At 31.9% G+C, this 25,362-nt stretch overlaps 1 protein-coding gene across 1 annotated transcript in view; it reads left to right on the top strand.

Moving 5' to 3' along the window:
• The window catches only part of HECTD2 (HECT domain E3 ubiquitin protein ligase 2), a 47,013-nt gene that overhangs the window by 7,959 nt on the left and 13,692 nt on the right, over positions 1-25,362 (top strand). Inside the window, exons 2-12 of the mRNA XM_011361581.1 lie at positions 6,341-6,479; positions 7,175-7,277; positions 7,687-7,776; positions 10,948-11,012; positions 14,154-14,199; positions 15,344-15,453; positions 16,865-17,013; positions 17,571-17,694; positions 20,169-20,265; positions 23,598-23,705; positions 24,528-24,660. Coding sequence (XP_011359883.1) covers positions 6,415-6,479; positions 7,175-7,277; positions 7,687-7,776; positions 10,948-11,012; positions 14,154-14,199; positions 15,344-15,453; positions 16,865-17,013; positions 17,571-17,694; positions 20,169-20,265; positions 23,598-23,705; positions 24,528-24,660 — 1,090 coding nt within the window. The 5' untranslated portion in view covers positions 6,341-6,414. The remainder of the gene's footprint in view (positions 1-6,340; positions 6,480-7,174; positions 7,278-7,686; positions 7,777-10,947; positions 11,013-14,153; positions 14,200-15,343; positions 15,454-16,864; positions 17,014-17,570; positions 17,695-20,168; positions 20,266-23,597; positions 23,706-24,527; positions 24,661-25,362) is intronic.

Genomic DNA, 25,362 nt, shown 5'->3' with positions numbered 1-25,362 from the left:
TGTGATAACAGACATCAGAATTACTCTTAGGCTACTCTGTTCTAGTCTGTGCAGAGTACATTTCTCATCTTAGGCCATTATGATCCTGGTCCTTTATATAATTATCTCTCTCTCTATTTTGCCTTTCTCTCTCTCTAGAAGCTTGCAGTACGAGCTCTTTGTCTTGGGGTTCTGAAATTGCACGCACAGTGCTGTGCCTTGGTATGGGTCATCCCTGTGCTATGTATTTGATAGGAATTTTCTAGAAATTTTGTATTCATGATTTCTTCCCATCTGCTTTTCCACCTCTTCTTTCTGGATCTCCTATTATTCAAAAGCCAGACTTTCTGAACTTTTAGTTTTCTTATTTTTTTCACTTCTACTTTCCATTTCTTTATCCTTTTGCTCCATATTTTAGAGAATTTCTTCAAAACCCTTCTAGTATTTTATTTCTGCTATTATGCTTTTAATTAAAAGAATTTTTTCCCCTCTGAATATTTTTTTTTAGAGCACCCTCTTATTTCCTGGTTGTCCTATCTTTTATCTTTCTGAGTAAATTAGTGATAGTTTTTTTTTTTTCCTTGCATGATTTCTCATTCTTTCATGTTACATTTGTCTATTTTGGTTTGTCTTCCATGTGGAAATCACTTGAAGGCTTAGCCACTCACATGCTGGTTATAGGCTTGGACGTTAGCTGGGCTTTAGCTGGAACACCTACACCTGGCCTTTTCATTGGCTACTTGGCTTCCTCACATCATGGTGATTGGATTCCAAGAGCAAGCATCGGAAAAGAAACAGCCAAGCAGAAATTTTATTGCCCTTTGTAACCTAGTCAGGTAGCATCATTTCTGCTACTTTTTTTTTTATTAGCAGGGAGCTACTGTGTCTGGCCCAAATTCAAAAGGAGAAGAATTAGACTCCATCTTTTGATGAGATGAATATCAAAGAATTTATGGGCATATTTTAAAACCATCACGTCATATGAAAATAAAATGCACATTCAGGAAGAGAACCAAGTCTTTGACTCTTACTTCAGAACTTTTTCTTATACCTTGTTGTAGGGCAGGAAGTTGTAACTAAAGTCAGGTGTAGAGATTATATATGCATATTAGGTTTCCATGCTTCTGCAGTCTATTGTAGGTCATTATATAGTTCACTCTAATAGAGAACATTTTTTAACTTTTTTGATTGGTTTTTAAGTCCTGTCCATTTTTTTCTTATGTAGTGGTAGAGATGAAAGTTAGAAATTATTAAACCAGTGGTTTTCAAACCTAATTTTGTTATTTGTTGTCTTTATAGTAAAACGCTTTTTGAAAAACAAATTTTTTCTTAGAGCATCACCACATTAAGCAGAGAAAAGCTGCGTTGCTCTGAGTAAACACATCCACACAGCACCATTCCCTGAAGGGGCCCTTTAAATTCTCTGGAACCTTGGGAACAACTGACTGACTGAGCCATCTCTCTCATTTTATAATGTCAAAACTGAGGCCTAGGGAGTTCCAATGACTTGTCTAAGGTTACGAAAGTTAGTAGCAGCAGCAGGATCTAGTCCCTTACTTCCATGGCTGGTGCTTTTCCATTATTTATTACTTATTTAATTACAAATTATTTGAGATGAAATTTAAGGTATAGCATTTTGCACTAGTGTGTCACCAGAAACAAATTTTTTATGTCAACATTTCCTCTCCGGCAGGAGTGGGATAAGAAAGAGAGGCCTAGGTTCCTCATACTAAACACCCAACCTACAGAGAGACTCTTGTTTACCGCTGATGCTGCATTATCATCCCTGCTGGCTGGCCAGGAACACTCGTCAGTCTCCTAATCATGTGGCCAATTTAAAATGTCAGTCTTTATTTTTGTGGCTACAGTTATGGAAAGCTACATATTACTCGTTTTCAACCAGTCAGCCTGTGATAGCTTCTTGAAAACAATGAGCTAGCAAAATTTGCCTAATAATCTCACCCTTATACATAGTTGTATTATGATCTTTACATTTTTTAAAATATACTGCCAGCCACTACCATAACTCTTACTCTTCTTGCAGTGGCTTCAAGTGTTTTCCCTAATGTTTCTAAGCAACCAACTAAAATTGGCAACACTTTATTAAAAGAAAGGGGAAATGATTACTGCTTATTTTAGCACAGAGCGTTCCCAAGTATTGGCTGAATGAAACCTAAATGACAGGTTTTCACTGATAAATATTTTTTGGCTTTTTCAGTGTATTACAATATTCTATACTGCAGAAAAAGCTGCATATGATAGAACAAAAATTGGCCTATTCTATTTATAATATCAGTTTGAGATTTAATTAATCTCTCATCACCACAGTTATTGATTTTCTCTTTTGAATTAGATTTTAATAACCATCTGTGAGAACAGGCTGAAAGCCTGTCTCTGGAAACAATGCCTTGATATTCAGGAACATGACAGCAGCTGTGAGCTGTTATTCTTCCTTTCTTAATAGCAGAATGTCACATCCTGTAGTTTGGCTTTCATTCACTAATGTGAGCAAAGGATTCTGCCTTTCTTTCTGAGTCAAGTTCCATTAACATAGTACGTTAACATTTTGCGTTACTCTTCATTCCAAGTTACCTTCTGAACTAAAAATAAATCCCATCTGGGTCTCTGGTTCTAACCTCATCCTATAATCCTCTTGGCCTTGGCATTACTATTTTTCTTATATAAGAATATCGCCAGTCTCAGGCTTTGCCGAAATCTAGTTCTCTTCCTAATTACATTTCACTCTTATCCTACCTCAGCATGGTATTAATAAAAATGAGTGGGTATAAAAATGTGTGTATATACTCTGTGAGTGAATAAGTTAATTTATATTTGAATGAGTCTGTATCTAATAGTGGGTGTTTATAGCCAGGTTGGAAAGGGTGTGTGGGAAGAGATAGGAAAGGGTAAGCCTGGTGAAGAGGAAGAGAAACTGTAGAGGAACCTCAAAAGATAATAGTAACAAGACTGATGTTGGAAAGAGGAGGCTATCATCTATTTCTTTCCCATTAATAAAGATCTCCAAATATAATTCACAAGTCATCTGTTGAGATATCTAATTTTACTTGCTGATAAATGGAACCTCTGTCCAATTTGTGCTTACAGTACAAATTACTAGAAGTTGGGTATTTCCATATTTAATAAAAGGTAATAAAAATCAATTTTAGAACTGAATTAAAGAAATTCAGTAATGTTTTCTGCTGTCAGCATCATTGCTCTCTCCTAAAACTGATGAACAGTATTTCTCAGTGTAATCCCCGGATTAGCAGCATCGGCATCATCTGGGAACATGTTAGAAATGCAAATTTAGGGGCCCCACCCCAGATCTACCGAATCACAAATTTTGGAGAGGGCCTAATAACTTGCATTTTAACAAGCTCTCCAGGAGATTCTGATATAAAATTTTGAAAACCATTGATGTCGAGTATAAGAAATTGGCATCTCTGTATTATCTTCTAATATGAAAATTTACTTTAAAATATACCCTAACACTAATGAAATATATTTTAGTGTTCTGAAGCCAGTGATAGGCCCAAGGATAGCTGCTTGATTGGGAGAATGGATAAGAAATGAAGGAAGACCTTATAGCTATGTTGCTGCTGTGCTGTTTGACATAGCTGTGTTTGCTTTGTTGAGAATATCTCCTGATTATTTGAGAGGAGAATGAAATTCTATATATGTACATTTCATTATTGTACAATTCAGAATCTATAAAATATTAATCTATTCTATTGGTTTGGAAGTGTTAATACTTGAGAAAATATAACCAAAGTAAAATGCTTAGTGGATGGGCTCAACAGCAGAATGGATAGGACGGGAATTAATGAGCTGGAATTTAAAACAATAGAAATTACCCAATCTGAACAATAGAAAAAAATGAACTGTTCAGAGACCTGTGGGACTATAATAAAAGATGTTACATTCTTTTCATTAGAGTCTTAGAAGGAGAAGAAAAAGAAGTTAGGCTGAAAAAATACTCAAAAGAAATGACTGAAAGCTTTCTACATTTGTCCAAGAGACATAAACCTATAGGTTCAAGACATGAGCAAACTCCATACAGGATAAACCCAAAGAAATCCACATCAGGACATACCATAATTAAATCTCTGAAAACTAAAGACAAAAAAAAAAAATATTCAACAGCAGCCAGAGAAACATGATACCTTACCTATGTAAGGGAAAAGCCATTCAAATAATAGCAGATTTATCATCAGTAACCATGAAGGCCAGAAGGAACTGGCTGAAAGAACTGCCAACCCAGAATCCTATCCCTCACAAAAATATTTTTCATACATGGAGAGGAAATCAAGACATTCTCAGATGAAAAAAAATAATCTCTAGAGAATTCGTTACCAGTAGACCTACTGGAAAAGAATGCATTAGGAGGTTCTCTAAACAGAAAGGAAATAAAAGGAAACTTGAAACATCAAGAAGAAAGAACATGATTATCAAAAAATAGGTAAATACAATAAACTTTCCTATTCCTTTTGTGTTTTCTAAATTATAGTTTACAGTGGAAACAACATAACACTGGTACGGTTCTAAGAAAATACTTAAGATAACTATAAACAGAAGGGTAAAGAGATATAAAAGGGGACATAATTTCAACTGGTAAGACTATGATAAGTTTTGTGTGTAATGTAATATTTAGAACAACTTTTCAGAAACACTGCAGATAAATCAAAATAGAATTCTAAAAAATGTTCAAGGAACCCACAGGAAGGCAGGAAAAATGAGAAAACAAATAGAAAACAAAAAATAAAACGACGGACTTAAACCCAAATATAAATGGTCTAAAACAATAAGAAGAAAAAATCCCCCAAACAATAAGTTCTCCATGGTGTTAGCTTCTGGGCAGGTGTAAGCAGAAGGAAGCATCCAGGCTGTTGATGGAGCTGAGAACAGGAGAGCTTCAAAATAAGCAAAAGGTACTCATTGGGGAGCTCAGGAGGCCAGTCTGAGAACAAAGGCTGAAACTGGGAGGTGTCTTTCTAAGAGTAGATGAATGCAGAAGGCCCATGGTCAAATCTGAACTGAGTAGAGAGCCCCTGTGAATTCTCAAAACTGACTGACTATGGCTCCCTTCCAGGCCAGGGCCCCATATTAAGATTAAATATGACTAATTTGAGGAGCACTGGGACAGTAAGAGATTAAGGAAAGAGGATACCTGAATAAAAGTGGAAGAGGGAAACAGGGCCCGGAAATCTCAGAAAACAAGCTATCATATATTTGAGTCTCACATAAAAACAACAAAAAAGGGAGGTACACCTCCTTCTAAAGTTTGGGAAAACTCATTTCAAATAATATTGACAATAGAAAAGGAACCAAATTCTGTAATTTTTAGGTAAAAAATTTCATTGTAATAAAAAATAACAGCTACTCAAATAATGAAAACACATCAGAAACATGTACCCACAAAAACAGATAAAATCCTATCTCAAGATAGGAATTTCTTAATGAATTTCTTAATGAATTTCTTAAAATTCATTAAGAAAATGATATGACACTTGGAAGAACATAAATCCAGATTGTAAAAACAAATGAGATGACAATAAAGGAATTAGAAATATGTAAAAAAAATTTAATAGAAACACAAAAGTAACAAACATAACAGTGTGCCTTAAGAAATTAGAAGATGGAAAGGAGGAAATGTTTAAAATTTAAAAAGAAATGAAATATAAAAAGAATTTGAGGAAATTAACTAAAATTGAAATAGGTAGAGTCTATCCAATATATGCGTAGTCAAAGCAAGCAGGGACTGGTGACACTCTAGTTAGTGATTTCAAAGATGTTTGCCTTATAATTCATTAAGCCATACATTTGTTTTATGAGATTTTTGTGTATTCATTTTATTTTACAATGAAAAGGTTATGAAGTACAAAAAGATAATGAACTGGCAAATATGACAAAGAAAAATACAGAAAAATGTCATTCAAAATGTTAAGAAAATACTAAAACTCCAATAAAGAATTTCTGAGAATGCAAATAAATGATTTGCATATATTCGAAGCTCTAATAAACATTAATAATATTGAATCTTAACTATTTCCTGAAAGACAACTTTTGGGAAAAAAGCAGGGGAAAGATATTCTATATTACATATATAGGTAACTTTTAATGTAAGATACAGCCTAATATCTGTTGTGGGTGAAGCTGGGCGTGAGAGGAATAGTCCCATAAGCACTATGGGACTTAGTGCTTATGGGACTATTCCCATAAGGTTTTTCTGTTATAAGATCCCAAGGTGAATGCAATACAAAACAATTCATTTATTTTTTGTTCATTTTGAATGAGCCTAGAATTTTATAACTTGGAAAAATGTTATGATTAATTACATTCAATGCTTTTTTATACTTCACAGTGAGAGACCTACCACCAATTTGCCTTGATGTTAGACAAAAACAGCGTATCTCTACAGATTCATTATCATCCGAAATGAAAGCCCCAGTTCTTCCAGAACCTGTTCTTCCTATTCAGCCCAAAACTATGAAAGACTTTCAGTAAGTTTCAGCTCACAGTTCTGTGTAGACATATAGTCATCTGCATTTCAGTACTTTGCATAATTTAAATATTTTTGTGTGAGAAATTGTAGATCGTAAGATATTAGCCAAGAGTGAAGACACAAAAGACTAGATGTCTCAAGTTGAAGGTGAAAACAAATGTATAAATAACAGGTAATGTTGCAGCAAAAAAACCCCAAAACAACAACAACAACAAAAAAAAACATTAAATAAGAGAATATGAATACAAACAGGCAAAGCAGGCTATAGAGGTGGTGATAGTAGAATATTTACTTTTTGAAATCTACTATGTGACATATGAACTATAAAAGCTATGTCACTACTAAACAAGAATCCAAATAGATATTTGAAGGACTAAGGGATAATGAGAAAGTAGAGGCAGAGAATGTAAACAGAATCTCAAGTTTGGCTATAAAGTGAAAGAGAGTGTTAATTATAAGGAGCATATCAAGAATGAAGTTTTAAAACAAGTAAATGGGAAAGTTAAAGCTGGATTAATATTTTAATCTAAGAATTATAAATCTATAAACTTTACATTAATTGAAACATTTCTGTATTCAGCTTTAGTATTTCAAATTGCATGTTTGGTGACATATTTGTAAAGAAGTAATGCTATTTTATCTGAATTTTATTGTATTTCTTTCTATTATACTTAATGTATGTTTTCATTTTAGGGAAGATGTAGAAAAAGTTAAGTCATCAGGAGACTGGAAAGCAGTATATGATTTTTATCTAACAACATTTGATTCTTTCCCAGAACTAAATGCTGCATTTAAGGTAATAATACATAAAACACATTTTTCACTTTTAGTTTTAAATTTTCAGAAAATGATACAAATTTATCTCTTTTTCTTTTACCCAACATTGACTTAAGCAACTGTTTAAAAATATATATGTATTTACTTCTGAAATTATATGTGTCAGAAATAAATATTGAACTGATATCTTGATTGTTTTTATTTGTACTAAATGTTAATATCTGACTCTAGTCTTTCAGTTTTCAAAAGAATGTTATTAAGATAATTCTTATGCATTCATTGTTTTTAGCAATTTTGCTCTAAAAGTTCTTTTTTTATCATCATACTGAAAAATATTAGAAATTATGAAGGAACAGATATGGTTCAAATATTACTAAAAACAGTCCTTAAAACGCTATATACACTTAATTCTTTAACTGAATTTGCAGAAAGATGCCACCACCTCATTTAATACCATTGAAGACTCTGGGATTAATGCTAAATTTGTGAATGCTGTATATGATGCCTTACTTAATACTGTAAGTACTGTTTATGAACAAATGCAGATAGTACAATTCTTTGTCTCTTCTGTATTTCAAAAGCAGCTACACAAATGTAAAAACCACACAAATACTATAAAAATCATTTTGTAACAATTATATTAGAAACTCTGATATAATTTATAGTAAATTTACTTGGAATTCTCAGAAAGTTAGATTGTTTTTATTTTTTTAACTAAATGAGAATTAAGCAGAAAATACATTTATGTCCAGTTCTTGTTTAGGAAGGCTTGCTAAAGTAAAATTACGCTTCACTTACTCAGCAAAAGGATGTTAAATTATTTGATTGTATTGGCATTACACTGAATCTACTGAGTGGTTCTCGAACTTTAGCATGTATCAGAATCACAGGAAGGGCTTCTTAAAATACAGAGGTTCAGATTTACTAGGCCTGGGGTAGTGCACAAGAATCGGTGTTTCCAGCAAGTTCCCAGGATATGTAGATGCTCCTGATCCAGGGACCACATTTTAAGAACTCCACTGCTATAGATCAGCTTGTGAAGAATTGACGCTCTTTCAATCCATGAGCATGGAATATCCCTCCACTTAGATCTTTAATTCTCTTGGTTGTGCTTTGTAGTTTTCTGGGTAAAAATCTGACGCATGTCTTGTTACACTTATTTCTAGGTACTTGATTTTTTTTTTTATGTTATCATAATTTAATTTTCTAATTGTTATTAATATATAGAAGTACTTTCATATATTTTATCTTTATTTACCTTGCTAAATTCATTCATTAATTCTAATAGTACATCAGATTTATTTGGATTTTCTATATAGACAATCATGTCATTTATGAATGAGAGTTTTATATCTTTCTAATCCTTATATGTATGTATGTATGTATGTATGTATGTATGTATGTATGTATGTATAGTTATATTTGCCTTATTTCACTGGCTAAAATCTCTTGTACAATTTTGAATAAAGTAAGTAATAGCAGACATCTTTGCTTATTCCTAATCTCAGTACTTCACCATTAAATGTATGAAAGGGTACTTAATAATATTTGTCATCAGAGAAATGGAGATAGCATTACACATCCATTCAAAATTAGTAAAAATAAATTTAAGTACCTTACCAAGAATTGCAATACTATGGAGCCGTCAGACCTTTCACAACCTGATTAGGGAAGTATAAGCCAGTACAACTACTCCGGAAAACTACCTGGCATTATTACTAACACTAAGCATATGCATATACTATGCCTCAAAAGTTCCACTCCTAGGACACATCTCTGACTTCTGACTTGGAATGATGTTAATGTTTTATAGGCACTAAAAAATTAAAAATCTACAACATGCTGGAAGAACTCTCTCTTATAATAGAAACAGAAGAAAACAACCTAGGTATATTTTGAATGAATACCATAACCATACTTAAAAAAAAAAAACTAAGTCAATTATACTTGAAACTAATAAATTTTGAAAAAAGAAAAAAAGAAAAACTAAGCCAAGTAACTTATACACATAGTACAATAAACATTCTCAGTCTAAAGATTTTTTTTAATCTGTAAACAAATCTTCAATTTTTCTTAGTTTTTGGTATTAAGGCATCATAATGAACTCAGAGATTTTAATAGATATGGATACGTGTGTGTGTGTGTGTGTGTGTGTGTGTGTGTGTGTGTGTGTGTGTGTGTGTGTGTGTTTCCTAACCCTGTTCACTGAAAGGGCCTCTAAGCAATAACATTCAGTAGTAATGAACACTTTAGCACACATAGTTTCTAAATACCATACCTCACTAAAAGGAATCGGAACTCCCTAAAGAAATGGCTAATGCCAGGACTGCGATAGGGAAAAGTAGAAGATGAACCTAGAATATCTAGCTTTTCACCATTAAAATGATGTTGGCTGTGGGTTTTTTTGTGAATGTTCTTTATCAAGTTGAAGAAATTCCCCTCTTCCTAGGTTGAGGTGTTTTGTTAGTTTGTTTGTTTGTTTGTTTTATCATGAATGGGCGTTAGATTTTGTCAAATGCTTTTGTATGTGTTGATATGATCATACGATTTTTCTTCTTTAGTCTGTTGATATGAAGAATTACATTAATTGATTTTCAAATGTTGAGCCAGCTTTGCATACCTAGAATAAATCCCACTTGGTCATGGTATATAATTCTTTTTATAAATTGTTGGATTCGATTTGCTCTTACTTTATTAAAGATTTTTACATCTTCCGTTCAGGAGAGATATCCATCTGTAATATTCTTGGTTTGGTAGTAGGATAATGCTGACCTCAGAATGAGTTAGGAAATTCCTTCTGCTTCTATTTTTTGGAAGAAATTGTAAAGAATTAGTATCCATCCTTTCTTAAATTTTCAGTAGAATTCGCCAGTAAAATCATCTAGGCCTGGTGCATGTGGTTTGGTAGGTTATTAATTATAGATTCAGTTTCTTTAATAGATATAAGTCTATTCAAATTATCTATTTGTATGAGTTTTGGGAGAGGGTATCTCCCAAAAAATTAGTCCATTTTATCTAGGTTTTCAAATTGTGGGCATAGAGCTGTTCATAATAGTTCTTTGTTATCCTTTTAATAACCATGAGATCAGTACTGATGATCCCCCTTTCATTTCTGATATTAATAATTAGTATATTTTCTCTTCCTTTGTTGGTTAGCCTGGCTAGAGGTTTATCAACTTAATTGATCTTTTCTAAAAACCAGTATTTGGTTTCATTGATTTTCTCTATTACTTCTCCTATTTTCAATTTTGTTGGTTTCTGCTCTTTTATTGTGTATTTTCTTCTACTTACTCTGGATTTTATTTGCTGTTTTGTTTTAATTTCCTAAGTTGAAAGCTTAAATTATTGATTTGTGATCTTTCTTTTTTTCTAATATAGTCATTCACTGCTATACATCTTCCTTTTAAGTACTGCTTTTGCTATATCTCATAAAATTTTGATAAGTTGTATTTTCATTTTCTTACAAAGTTAAACATAGGCTTGCAGTATGAGCCAGCAATCCTACCCAAATGATTTGAAAACTTATGTCCACACAAAAGCCTGTACACAAATTTTATAGCAGCCTTACTCAAAACTGCCACAAATTGGAAGTGACCCAGATGTCTTCAGTAGGTGAAGGGATAAACAATATTTTAAAAGTCATCTAAGTAGCTCATCCTAATTAACTTATGATTTTCTTTTGCCTACAGCCTCAAGACATTCAGAAGACAGTATTAAAGGGAATCATTAACAGCCTGTTACGAGAATGGAAAGGGTAATTGTAACTAATATTTAGCTAGTCGATACAGATGGTTAATTTACACATCCCATATATCTTTAATATATATGTATTTTACTCTCAGAATAGACTTTAGTTGTTATAATAAAAACAGATGAGAAAGAAGTTATTAACCATTTCTAACAAAGCTTTTTAACTTGAGATTTGTGACATCAGGAAGGTCCATTGGTGGGCTTCAGAGGCTCTCTGGATGCTTTAAAATTGTATATAAAATTTGTTGTGTACAAATATATGTGCTATACAAATATAGGATGGGTAGTTACGTCAGTACCTAAGATGAAATAATATGGGCATTAAATTTAGCCTTGGACTTACTGGTAGCCAGAGCAAGTGTTTTTTGTTTGTTTGTTTGTTTCTAATTAAAAAAAAGTATAAGTTTAGCTACTGAAATATTTTTTTCTTGGAACTAAATTTTGAATCATAAAAGGAATGATAGGCAATGTAACTGATAATGTTTTGAACCGTGAATATGTAGGACGCAAAAATGTACTTTTAAAAGTACATATTATTTAAATTGACATTTAAACAGCATTATAATTTAAATAACAGCTTCTAGTAAGGCCAAATGAATATCATTAAATTATAATTCAAATATTTATATTAAGCCCAATTTTAAAATATTATTGAACTAGAATTCTTAAATATAATGTTGAACATACCTTATATATTTTAATAACATTGTTCTGATTTTCAAAGAAATTCAGATTATAGAAAATTTTTAAAAGCCATAATAGTATTAAAAAAGTTAACATTTTGCAGTTTTTGTCTAGTCATATTTTTTAAATAAATTTTTACTTAATTATAGTTGACATACAGTCTCAACGTGGCTTCTTCTCTATATCCTTAGTTATATGACTTCTGTTCAGCTAGACTTCAGGCAGTTCTCAATGATGGTAGTTCTGTAATTGTAATTTTGATGTATCTAGTCATCTTTTTAAAACAATTGAAATCATAATGTCATAATGTATATTTTCATATGATTTTTAACTTAAAAAGTATTTTTCCTAATTTATCATTCCAGTAATAAATTTGCATTTTCTTTGTATTTTATATTTCTGGTTGAAAACATAATGCTTCATTAAAAATAAAGAGAAAAATTTAGCGTAAAGAGACTTCTTAGGAGAATGAGAAAGTTGAGTGGTCTGTAACTACTGGGATCTCAGTTCCCTCTAACAGATAAACCCACAAAGCTTTCTAACCTCTGCTCTTCAAAAGTGCGCCCAAGGCAGATTAAAATAATTTGATGTAATTTATGTATCAAAGGAGCACGTGGTCTTTACCGAATAATTTTGTTTTATTTTGGATTTATCATAACAAGGTCTAGTCTATTGACTATTATGGGCTAGGCACCTTTTTATCAATTTTACATGTATTTCTCATTAAATCTGTAACTATAATCCTATGAAATAGGTAATATGATTATATGCATTTTACATTTGAGAATACTAATTTACAGAGAAGTTAAGTACATTGCCTGTAGATATTCCAGTAAATGTCTGAGTCAGGACTAGAACCCAGGCAGTGTGGCAAAAGAACCTGTGATCTTAAGCACAATTTCTATACCGAGAACTGTATACTCTACTGAAATACTAGTGCATAGGATAGAAAATTGGAAATTGTAATGGCACAGCTAAAAAATGGAAAAAAGCAGGACTCTCCTATCACCAGGAATTTTAATATTTATGAATTGCCTTGAATGTTTTAAAATATTTTCAAGTATAATTTATAAAACAAAACAGTAGTCTCGTTGAAAAAATAGTCTGACAATTATATAGAGTATAGACAAAAATAGTTTAGATTTTATTTGAACCTCAATGAATCATTGTTAAATTGCAATTATTCTTCCACAAAGAAATAGTACTAATTAAAATTTTTATATATACATGTGTATACATGTTTATTTCAAATCTAAAAATATATTTGTTATATATTTATATTTCAGATTATGTGGCTTTACATTTTGTAAAGGTCATCTAGTATAATCTAGGCAATGATTATGTTTTCATATTTATTTTGTTAACTATTCCAAAAAAGTAAATAATTATTTGGTCATTTTATTTTCTCAAAGGAAATTAAAAAAAATACTTGGACGTAAACCATTTTTTCCCCAACATTTAGCAGAAAAGTTAAAAAATGAAAATTCGTTCACTCTTCACCAGTGGTTAACTTTTTGCCACATTTGCTTTTGCTTTCTCATCCTCTGAGTGTATGTGTAATTTTTTTAAGTAAATGGAAGACATTTCACCGCTAATTACTTCAGATGTATTTCTTACTAACATTTTTCTGCATAACCATAATGCCTTATCACACCAAACAAATTTAATATTCATTTAATAATACTCTCTAAAATGCAGTGTACATTTAAATTTTCTCAGTTGTCTCCAGAGTGTTATTTAATGTATGGGTTTTGTTTTTCAATCCAGGATCCAATCAAGGATCATGAATTGCATCTGATTATATAGGTGAACCATTTTTAATTGAAGAAATTACTTCTAGGTTTTTGTGAGTGTTCAACAGATCTTGAGAGGGAGAGAAAGAAACACTTATCAACTTTGGGAATAACAAAACTTTCGTCAGATTTGATAGGGTGAAAATCCAGATTAACATGGAAAAAACAAAAATTAGTTACTTTTCAGAAGTATTCAAAATACGATTCTTTTAATTAGAAATATACCATATATTTAAAGTGTGGTTTGATTTGCAAACACTTCTACATCACTTCAGAAACAGAACCATAAACACAAGTATATTTTTTTCAATGCATAAATATTTTTGAGCTATCAGTCATCCTTTATTAAAACAAAAACATAAGTATTCTAAAATCGTTAATTATTTTTCAGACTCTGAACTGTTTGCAGAGTTGGTCATATTTACTTCATAAAATGTTACAGCCTAATTCAGTTTTCAGGTATCTTCAGAACCAGCATAGAGAAAGCACAGAGGAACCTATAGTCTCAACATATTGTGGATATGTTACTGTCTCAATAACAATACATGCTAACTTAAATCAAGTTTCTGGCTTTTATCAACTGAATTCTCACAGAAACATATACTGATCATTTTTTATTAGATACTGTTGAGACTAAATATCTCTAATCGATTATGCTTCTTTTTCAGCCCACGAACAAAAGATGATCTTAGAGCGTATTTTATACTTTTACAGGTAAGAAAGCAAAAATTTAGCTGAAGTTGTCTAATTTAGATCTCAATCAATGCATGTGTAAATGAAATTATATCAAATATTAAGAATTATTTTGAGCAACATTATTGATACTTTTTAGATTAATCATAACCTGAGAATTAAAGCTATAACAAATAAATAATGGGAAGCTAAATTATCTCCAGGATTAAAATTTTAACTACTTCTTGTCTTCCTGCTGTAGTATTCAGGAACAAACAAAACGGAAGTACTTCCTCCTCCAGTCATCCTTCTTTCATGTAATTGGTATTAACAGGCTCTAAAACTTTATTTTATTTCCCAGGTAGTAGGTTTACAACTTCTCCATATATTCTCAATAAATGCTTAAGTTAGAATTCTAATGGAAAAATCAAAGTGGTTGTTTATAGTTGCTAAAGCAAAGATGAGCTTTTTCTTCTTGAGAGATACAGATTCATATATATATAAAAATAAGTTAAGGTCCTGACAAATAAAAAGCAGTTTTTAATTTTTATTATTATTTGAGAAAGAATTATTTGATGACCATAGCTAGCATACTACATTTATGTCGTTTATAATTTACAAAAGGTGTTTGTGTATATTATCTCATTTAAAGGTAAGAAAAAATTATACTAAATATAATTTAGTAGTTAGTTCATACTGTGGTTCAACAAAAAGAATTATGCAGGATATGGATAGAGGAAAGGAAAGAGAATAAAAAGAAAAGTGGGAAGAAAAGGGAAAAATAGACAAGAAGTAGTTGAGAGATATAAAGGGGTGAAATATGGAGGAGAAAGGCAAAACTAGAAAAAAAAGAAAAAATATATGTAGAGATAGTAAAAGCTAGAAATGACAACATGAAGCTCAGCTTTTTAGGTGAGTGCTGTACATTAGTCAGCAGTAAGTTCTGCGTACGCAGACGCAGGTCTGTCTTAATTCCAAAGCCCATGACATACTGTTTCCATTATACAACAGTGGAATCTAAGTCTCTGTTAATTCAGTAATTAGATTATTGTTTTAAAAGATTTCACTTAGTATTTCATAACCTCAAATTTAGTTTCCTGAATTGATCACGTAGCTCATTAAGCTTAGTGTCTTTCCTTTTACATGTTAACAAAATTTTAACGGTTATCTTTAATATCTTTTTCAGAATCCTCAATTTAATAACACATCTACGTATGTCATCTATGCTCACTTGCTTCGACAGATAGCTACCTTAGTGGAAGCTGACCATCATTTCCTAGTTCACTGGTTTAAAAAGTAAATAATTCTATGATATTAAGAACTTTATAAATTTAGAATTTTAAGTTTAGAAATGATACTTATACTTCACAGTGCTTCAAAAGGTAATTATAAGTATATACTTTAGTACTACATAGAGGATAATTAAAAGTCTTTTTAATGTAAGTAAGCATTTTGCTTATGCAAGTTATTGTTGAGATTCCTATCCACTGCTTTTGCTTGTTATACAGCACCTTCCTATCATTGGTTTTTCATGTATCTCAAAGATGGTGGCTGGATTTGCTCAGTCATTGCTGTTTTAATTTGTATATTTTTATTTCCTATCTGTATATCAATAAATTTCACCATTATTTACTTTCTTTCCCTAAAAATTTCTTTCCCTAAAAATGTCATTGTAAAACAGGTTAGTCATCAATTTCAATTCATAAAAAGTACCATACTTTTTTCATAGGACTATAGTTGCATTACTTTTCTCCATGATTGGTAAAAGTTATAGGCAAAATATCTTCAAAATTAATTTTAAATACAGTTGATTCTTATTATTCATAATAGTTATATTCTGTAAAATTCCTGCAAACACTGAATTAGTGAATACTAAGCTATTGCTCCTACAGAAAATACAGGTTAGGCTACTGTGAGCTTTAGGTCACATTTTCATCAACCAATCCATACATAACCTTGTTTTATCTGTATTTCTATTTAAAGACATTTATTTAATATAAATTGTTGTTTTATAAACATTGAACCTATAGCCAAGAGCACCATAACTCATATCTGAACAAATTTTATCTAACAAAAGTATATCTTCCCTAAGGCATATGACATCCTTCTTGTACTTAGGAAGACTATACAGAACTTTAAGGTATTTGGGGGCCATTTTAAAATGGCAAAATCACTAACAAAAAGCACAAAAATATGAAAAACATGATACTATATATAGACTGCATAAAGGCCACTTGCTTACAGTATGACAGCTACAACAAGGAGGCTGAGAGTGTTGCCTTTTTAGACCTCAACTGGGAATGTGCATATCAGGCAACTCAAATTTTTTGCCATTCTTTCCGCGTCCAGAAATGACCATGAAAGCACTGCAATTGTTGATTAGGGGGTTACAATTAAATTAAAGAGCAAGTAGGTGAATTTGCAAATACTGTGTCTTTGAATAATAAGATGGACTGAATGTTGAAAGCCTTAAAAATGAAATGTTTAATAATAATCTTTATAGTAATTTTATTATTTCTTATTTGATTAAGAAACAATATTCCAATAAGATTTTCCATCTTTTCAAATGTTTGGCAGTTTAAGAAATAGAATTTTGGAAAATGTTCTAAAACTTTATGCATATAGAATGCATTTTGATATCTAACAAACATATTGCCAAAATAGAAAATTTGAATTTTGATTGGAATTATTTCAAAATCTTTACCAGATTATCCCAGAAGAGGTTCAAACAATTGGTAGAGAGATTGCTGCAATTTATTTCTTTACGCCTGTTTCCTGCAAAGCCTGAAGAATTTCCACCTATAACAAAGTGTTCCTGGTGGATCCCATCAGCATCTAAAGTGTTGGCTTTACTTAGTAGGTTTTATTCTATCATCTTTACTTTTCTTTTGTTAAATATTTCCATAAGTACTATAGAGGCATTCTTACATTTAAAATATTCCTTCGAAGTGAAGAGTTGTAATTTATTTTTATCTTCTGTTTTGATAATGGAGTTCACAGTTAAATTAATAACCATGAAAAAGCTTTAAGTGTTTTATTGGGCAGTATTCTGTGTTATGGCTCAATTGCATATGACCTGCTAAGTAGCGATTCCTAAGAAAATAAGAACTTCCATGAATTCCTGGAGGACCCCAAGGAGAAAACACACTGATGGGGGAATAGTATGAGTAGACGCCATCTGCATACTCCCTTTACTGTACTGTTGTAATCACCATCACGAGTTTTTTTGAAAAAACAAATTGGTGCTGCATTGGACCACAATCGTAAAACTACCTTTTCCATTTGGAGCTACAGTTGCTTAAAATAGGAATTTCTAGATAAAGGCTACTTGGTGGACATTAAAATGTTCTTACTGTTAGAGTGAATCTTGCACATGTTGGAAGAGATCATTATGTTAGAATTTATCTTTACAGATACTGCAAACAGTTTGGCTCACCCTCCCCTTATTCCTTATACTGATTTCTATAACTCTACATTGGATCACATTGATCTCATGGAAGAATACCACACCTGGCAGAGCTTTGGAAACTCTCACAGGTACTATCAGAAGCTCATTTGATTACTCACCTAAATGAAATACTATTCAAAATAATGAGTGGACTTTAAGTTTGTTTATAAATTTAAATACACACATACTTTTACATATAAACTTTCATAGTTTAGATAGTTAGACTTGAAATATTATATTTCTTAAAGCATTTTCTTTTTCTGTTACATTTTGAATTTGTATACATGTTAATTTGGTTTGGGTTTGATTAATAGCATCTTTTTAAGAAGAGAAAGGTTCTATCTTAATATGCAGTTTCTTAATAACTTCTTATTCTATATGCTATTGTCCAGCATAGGGGTCAACAAAATTTTTCTCTATAAAGTACTAGATAGTAAATATTTTTGGCTCCTTGGGCTATACAACCTCTGCTCTATTGTAGCACAAAAACAACCTTAGGCAATATGTAAATGAATGGGTGGTCCTATGTCCCAAAAAACTTTATTTACAAACACAGGTGGCAGGCCATATTTGTCCCATGGGCCATAGTTTGCCAGTGCCTGATTTAACATAGTGATCACACATATGTACACATACACACATACATTCTCTCCTTTTCTCTCTTATTCTGTAGAAAAAGTAGTTGACCTTCAACATACAATATTAAAAAGAATGGATGTTAAAGAGAAAGAACTTCACCACAAATGATTTATTATAATAGTAGTATAACAGACTTTCAAAACACCTGACCAAATTCTTTAATACACTATACCATATCTCCATACCTACAGTTTAGATTAAACCAGCAAGACTATCCCAAACATAATTTATTCCCAAACCATGAGATATCCTGGAGAGTACCTTCATTCTAAAGGAGACTGAGTAAGAGATATGATGTAGATATAAGTGGCCTCAAAACCCCAGATTAGTTTATAAATTGGTTCAAGCTTCTGGGACCCTTTCTACCAGAATTGGCCTAAAATAAAGAATTGCCTTCTGAACATATCAGTCCATATCTGAACCCTCAAAACTGAAGAATTCCATTTCTGAGGACTTTGTTCAGTCTATGTATATTTTCTTGAGAAAGTTTATTATACGAAGACACTTTTTTCTCCCACTTTAATATAATTATAATATTTAGACAAAACCACAAAACAGCTCCAAGAATTACTGTGCATAGTTCAGTGACATCTCTTAATACAGAGCTCCTGCAACCACGGTGCCACAGCACTGGTGTACCAAGAATGAGTTACAGAGTTCTGATCCTATGATCCCTTCTGCCCTTGGGAAGCCAGTCTGGACCTAGAAGGGGACCTGGAGCCCTAGGGAAAGTCACCTTTGGCCATGAGCAGCCTCATATGTTGAGTGTGTCATTCAAATAATATCACTTTTTTATATCCCATGACTAAAGAAAGGTTGAGATACACTGTTTTAAAGTACATAACAACCAATCTTTATCCTACTAAGTTCATTGCACTTATCCTAAGTTCATTATACTTCTTTTCATTTCTAAATTTTTACTTAGCACTTAGTGATTCAAAATTATTACACATTAGTACTGAACAACTCTTACTCTGTGTGTGTGTGCGTGTGCGTGTGTGTGTGCGTACGTGTGTGCATGCGTGCGTGTGTGTGTGTGTGTGTGTGTTTTAACAATTTTGATCCAAGGGGAAAGCTATTTCATTTTCAGTTCACACTAGCACTACCTCCTTTTTCCTCATACTGCCTTCATGGCACTCAGTGGTCACAGATGCTTTACTTGACTATACTCAAATGGATTCCAGCTATAACTGTTGGATTCATCACAGCCACTTCTCATAGGAGTCTAACTCCTGAAGTGTCATTGCTGCCAATGTACTTCTCTCTGTGTAGTTTGTGGCTTTCTTATGTAACACCGAATGAGCTCTGACCCAGGAAAAAAGATATTTTTATAACCTTTGATCATAATGTTGTATCTTTACAAATACATATCATTTCATATTATTACACCATTAAGGACAGTGGTAACAGCCATACTTTTTTATGATTTTTATTTTATTGGTCTTAAATTTATTACTTTGCTTTTTTACTGTGATAGTTATTGCTAGATTTCCTAATTTCTGAAGCTTAATCATCAGAAATATCCATATAAATGGATTCTTATGTTAATTTCTATACTTGAGCTTTCTGTCTTAATCCTCCCTCATCAACACTTCTGTCTCCTGGTTCTGGTATTGGCCATATTTTTCACAAGTAGTGATGTACAGGTGACTATACATAAACTGAAATTATTTGTATAAACAATATAAGTGATTTATTTGCACACATTTCAGAACATCTAAAGGCACTGCACATCTAGTATTGATTCGTACTTCACAGGGCTGTGGGGATTAAAAGAAATGATGCATATAAGAGCTTTTGTAAATGATAAGAAACAATACAGAAGTAATGTTTTATAGTGTTAGAAGGGGTAACTTAGATTCCTTTAGTATAATTTTGCTTCAGATACCCCATTTTGCTTTTTCTGTTTTTATTCGTTGAGCAGGTTTTCCTTCTGTCAGTACCCATTCGTTATTTCTATAGCTGCAAAAAAAATCATCATTCAAAGAGACTCAGAACAACAGATGATAAGCATTGCAAGGGTAAGCCAGCTACTTAAACATATTTATGTTGACTATAATCAATATAGTAAATAATTTAATGTCTTGTGAATTGTTGTAGCATAATAGGAAATGTTAAAAGTAAAATTCATATTACATTCCCTCCGAAAGTGTTTAAATCTGTTTATGATACAGGAAAAAGATAACTCTCATCAACTTTTTATTATGTTATAAATATAGCAGGAAGATTCAATGCCTCCCATGGATCCAAAGTTCTGGGAACTTGTTGGACATCATTTAGTAAATGCCAAATCACAGCTCTAGGATAACTAGCACAGCACTGCTTACCCTTGCTACACTGCAGTAAGACGAAGGAGTGTCCTTATAAGCAAACCACTCAAACCACTGAAATGTTTTCCAGGTTTTATGAAAATCAAATAGAAACAACCACAAAATTAGAAGATGTAACAAAAAGTATAATCTTGAAAAACGGGGAAATATGTCCAAAGGTGAAAAATGTTTTATTGATTCTCAGGCAACCAAAATGCATGGAGGCTCATAGAACCTGGTAGCAGTCAGGCTGGCTTTAGGCAAATTATGGAGCAGGATGAAGTTTATCTCTGGGCCTGTCCTTACCATTCCCTACCACTTGTGTTTCAGCACAGCGCAATGAAATTATGTATTTTATCTAATAGATATCAGATTAAGTGAGCTTTTTTTAAATTAGAGCTCTAGACTATACATTTAAATGCCCATATAGTCTGAGTATCTGATTTTGTTATGTGATTACTCACAACTTTAAAAATTAGAGGGAAGGGTGGCTGTAGTCTTCTTAAAATAAAGAGACTCATAGAGTAAAAAGAAATGATTTCCATGTCTCGTCCAAGAATATAAAAAGAATCCTAATGCATAAATTATAACACTTCAAAATAGCATAAAAATAAGAATTGTTTGTTCTTCAGTAATTTACTTCCCAGAAGGTCTTTTTTCTATCACAGAGTGAGACAAATGATTTGTCTTCCCAGAGTCAGCTTACACTGAATATGGGAATATGAGAAGAAATTTTATTGCCTATGTGTACCAAGAGAGTTCCATAGCCACACTAACCCCCTTAAAAGTACATTAAAACAGGTATATTTAAATGCCAGAATTATTGCTTAATCTTGGGTAGATATTGGCTCAAAGATTAGTCTATATAGCAGTCTTTTTGACTTTTTTTTATTAATTACAATTATGCAATTTCATGTGCCTTATTACTTTTTTTTTCTTACCTCGGGCTATGATTTTTAATATTTGTAAGGAAAAATCTAAAGAGCTAGAAGTTTATCTAAGCTCCTCTGAGAAGTTTTCTGTGTCACTCATAGTTTAAGATATCAAATATCTTCTTTTATGGAACTTTTCTTCCAATTAAAAGAAGGGGAGTAGCAACTGTAGATTGTGTCGCAGGCTAAGTCTTCCACAGAGCATAGACAAAAATGAGTGGAGATTGAAGAGTCAATTAGCATTATCAGTTCTTACAAGTGTTTCCTAACATTTTAACTTGTAAACTATGATATAACTTGGAATTAGTGACCGATAACTATTTTGACACAAGGACAGACTTACAGGTAGTTAATGTAAGCAAGAGCTTATACAGTATAATATAAAGTTGCAAAAGAGATTCGTTAAGCTAAAAATAACTTTATTAGACTATGTCTAAAATTCTACCGTTGTTGGGTTATTTCTTTCATTTGAAGTACTTTCTATTAAATATGAATTCCTAATAGGCGGAGTAGCCACTAAGCCTTGTCTTCCATTATCATCCTAGTATAAATTTGTGTGTTGAATATTTCCAATGTGACAGCTTCCCAGGAGTTAGATTAGGAACAGAAGATGGGAAAGGCTAGAAAAACAGTTCCATGACACAGAATGCTATCCCAGAAAGGTAGATCTTTTTGAGCACGAAAGGGAAGACCCTGAGAAGAAAAAACTATTGGAAGCATTTGGAATTGGATATTAGAGAGATGAAAAGGGCTCTGCATTAGTCTTTTATTATAGTAATCTGCAAAATCATGAAAGTAGCCTTATTATATAGATTTGAGATATTAACATTTTATATTTTTATATAAAGCTACTAAAGCAAATTGCTGCATGTATATAAAGTGTTTGAAATGTTAGTCTTTAATCTGCACAATTTGTTTTCTTTGCTACCAAAGAAGATGAGGTAGTCTGAACAAATTTAGATAAATATGCAAGCAGGTAGACTTTACATGATAAATGATATTATATATTCATTATATTTTTTAACGTGTTAGTTTTTACATACTCATTGCTTATATTTTGGGGGGGAAAACATGAAAAACATGTTTTTAAATCACCCATATTTTCATCACCCAAACATAACTATTGTTAGCATTTTGGTAAATGTTCTTTTGATATTTTTTATCTATATTATCTTTAAAAGGCAACAGAGTCAAGTTTTGTTCCCTGCTTTTTTCAGTTGTTCCTCTTAAACATTTTCCATGTTATGTACATAGTTTTTATGACCCTCATTTTTGATAGTTGTATTATATTGCATTAGATAGAAACATGTTTAGGATATTTCTAGTTTCATTTTTTTCCCCTTCTTTAATTCCCACCCCCGCCCCCGACCTGTGGATGTTGCCTTTTCCCCTTAAGAATTGGATCTGTGAAGGCGGGGTGTCCCCTCCCACACGCTCGCTCGCGGTGTGCACCAGGGTCTGGTGCACTTGCAGGCCTGGCGCACCCAGGCTATGGTTCGTGCTCCACCTGGGGCACGAACCCAGGATCATCTGCGTGTAAAGCAGACGTGCTAACCACTACACTATGGAGCCACCCCACTAGTTTCATTTTTATAGGTAATGCTGTGATGAACATCTCACTGTATAAAATTCCTAGTAGTGGAATTATTGGGACAAAGGATATGAACATTGTTATTTCTGATATTGACAAACTACTTCATAAAAAGTAGACTAACTGTGCTTTTAGAGTAAATTCAGTATCTAAAAAAGCATAAGCAAGTTTATCATCATCAGAATATACCTTGTTTCAATAATTCCCACTATATGTAGTTATTAAATAGAAAACCTTGCTATTTAAGAGACGACACACATGGAAACTATAATGCAATGCTCTTTACTATAGAAGGTAAATTATTTTTGGTCCTCCATTTTCGACCTCCTTTGGTTACCGTTGTTCCAAAATGAAATAATAATAGGCACTATCATAAATCAAAATTTGTATAATTGAGTTTATGAAATTATTTATATGAGAGATGGCATAGAAAAGAATATCAGTGATTTTTTTACTAGTGTTTAAATGTTTTAAATGAAATTATAGTTTATGTGAAAATATGTGCTTTCTATTTTAATTAGCAAAGTCTGGTGGATAAAGTATCTCGAAGACAGAGACCTGATATGAATATGTTATTTCTAAATATGAAAGTAAGGAGGACACATCTGGTTAGCGATTCTCTTGATGAGGTATAACTCATTTATTCCAAATGGTATTAATTGATTAGAGCTTTAAATAATTTCTACAATTCTAAAATCTTTATAAGCTGTCTTTTATTTCTGTATGTCAGTAAGTGTGCTTCTTTATATTTTGATATAATTAAAATCAGTTGTATTCACAGCTAAGGCTTATGTTCATTTTTATGTTTTTTAATGGTTTGTTAATTCCCTAGCAAAAGGATTTTATATAGAACTTACATGAGTAAATGTTTATGAATATATAACCTAGATTCTAGACCCATCTTTGTTACTGATTGTGTTTGTGATGAGTCATCTTCACTTTGCCAAGCCTCAGATTACTCATCTATAAAATTAGAGGTCTGATCTACAGGGTATATTGGGTCTACTTAGGGTCAGACATACTTTGATTGTATGTACATATATTATCGAGCTTCATGCATTTACAATTCTTCAGCTATATTTAGATAATGGCTGATTTCGTTGTGTGATTTTTTTAAAGTTCAGTGTTGAAGGCAAGTTAAAGAAAAGAAAATGAGCTATTTTATATTGTAATCTGCTAAATTAAAATCTTGGAGGCAGTGACACAGAGAGGCAGTAACCTTGGGCAAGGTGTCTGACCTCTCTAATTCTGTTTATCTATACAACATAATAATTCCTAGTTCACACAGTGTTTGGTAGATTTATTGGATGGGTGCATGAATGGTGCATTGATGGAGTTTTGTGACATTGTAAATAAGATACAGACTGCCTAACACATTTCCCAGAATTTAAAAAGTTAATTTCCTTTTTAATGCCCTTTGTTCATCTCTACTTTATAATTTCTTCAAATAGTTAACCCGGAAAAGAGCAGACTTGAAAAAGAAATTGAAAGTTACATTTGTAGGTGAAGCTGGTTTGGATATGGGTGGTCTGACTAAGGAATGGTTCCTTCTTCTTATTCGCCAAATTTTTCATCCAGATTATGGTGAGTATTTAATTTTTATAAGCAGTATTTTTTCATAATTGTTAGATTCAAGTAGTTGCTCTTATTTTTAAGCTACCCTATGGTTTTACAAATTTTTTTGTCAATCATAAATCTTGAATAATTTTTTAAGGACTGCTATTTACATTTTAAAACCTATTTGACCAAAAAGATGATCAAAATGTTCGTTATCTTATTGGGAATCTTACACAATATGTATGAAGACTGTACATTTGCAAGGGAGCATCTACATCTTTTCTGGATAATCCAAATGCATGAAAATTTGTCATTGAAAAAAAGAACATTTGAAATTAAAAAACAAAACTATAGTTTGCTCTACACTAATATTTGAAGCCTCTTTCATTAAATGAGCCATTTTAATGAATAAGAACTCATTAATTTTTTAGATAAAAATAAACCTTTGAAATTTAAATTTGGTTTTATTTAAAGAAAACTCCTATATAATCTTTAGTATCTGTTAAGTGTTTTTCTTCAGAGGAGAGTTTTAAGTGTTTTTCTTATTTTTCTTTATTTTGTATATGTGTATATATATATATCATCTGTCTGGTACTGGTAAATAGAGATGACATGGATAAATTGAAATCTCCAGATAATCCTCAAGATTAATTTTGATCATAACTTATAAATTATAAAACTATAGTTTTTATGAAAGAAAACAGCTAATTAATTTAGTTTCTGTCTTTT

The sequence above is a fragment of the Pteropus vampyrus genome, unplaced genomic scaffold (genome assembly GCF_000151845.1).
Source record: "Pteropus vampyrus isolate Shadow unplaced genomic scaffold, Pvam_2.0 Scaffold68, whole genome shotgun sequence".
Taxonomy (NCBI): Eukaryota; Metazoa; Chordata; class Mammalia; order Chiroptera; family Pteropodidae; genus Pteropus; species Pteropus vampyrus.
This window is presented reverse-complemented; position numbering and strand designations above follow the sequence as displayed.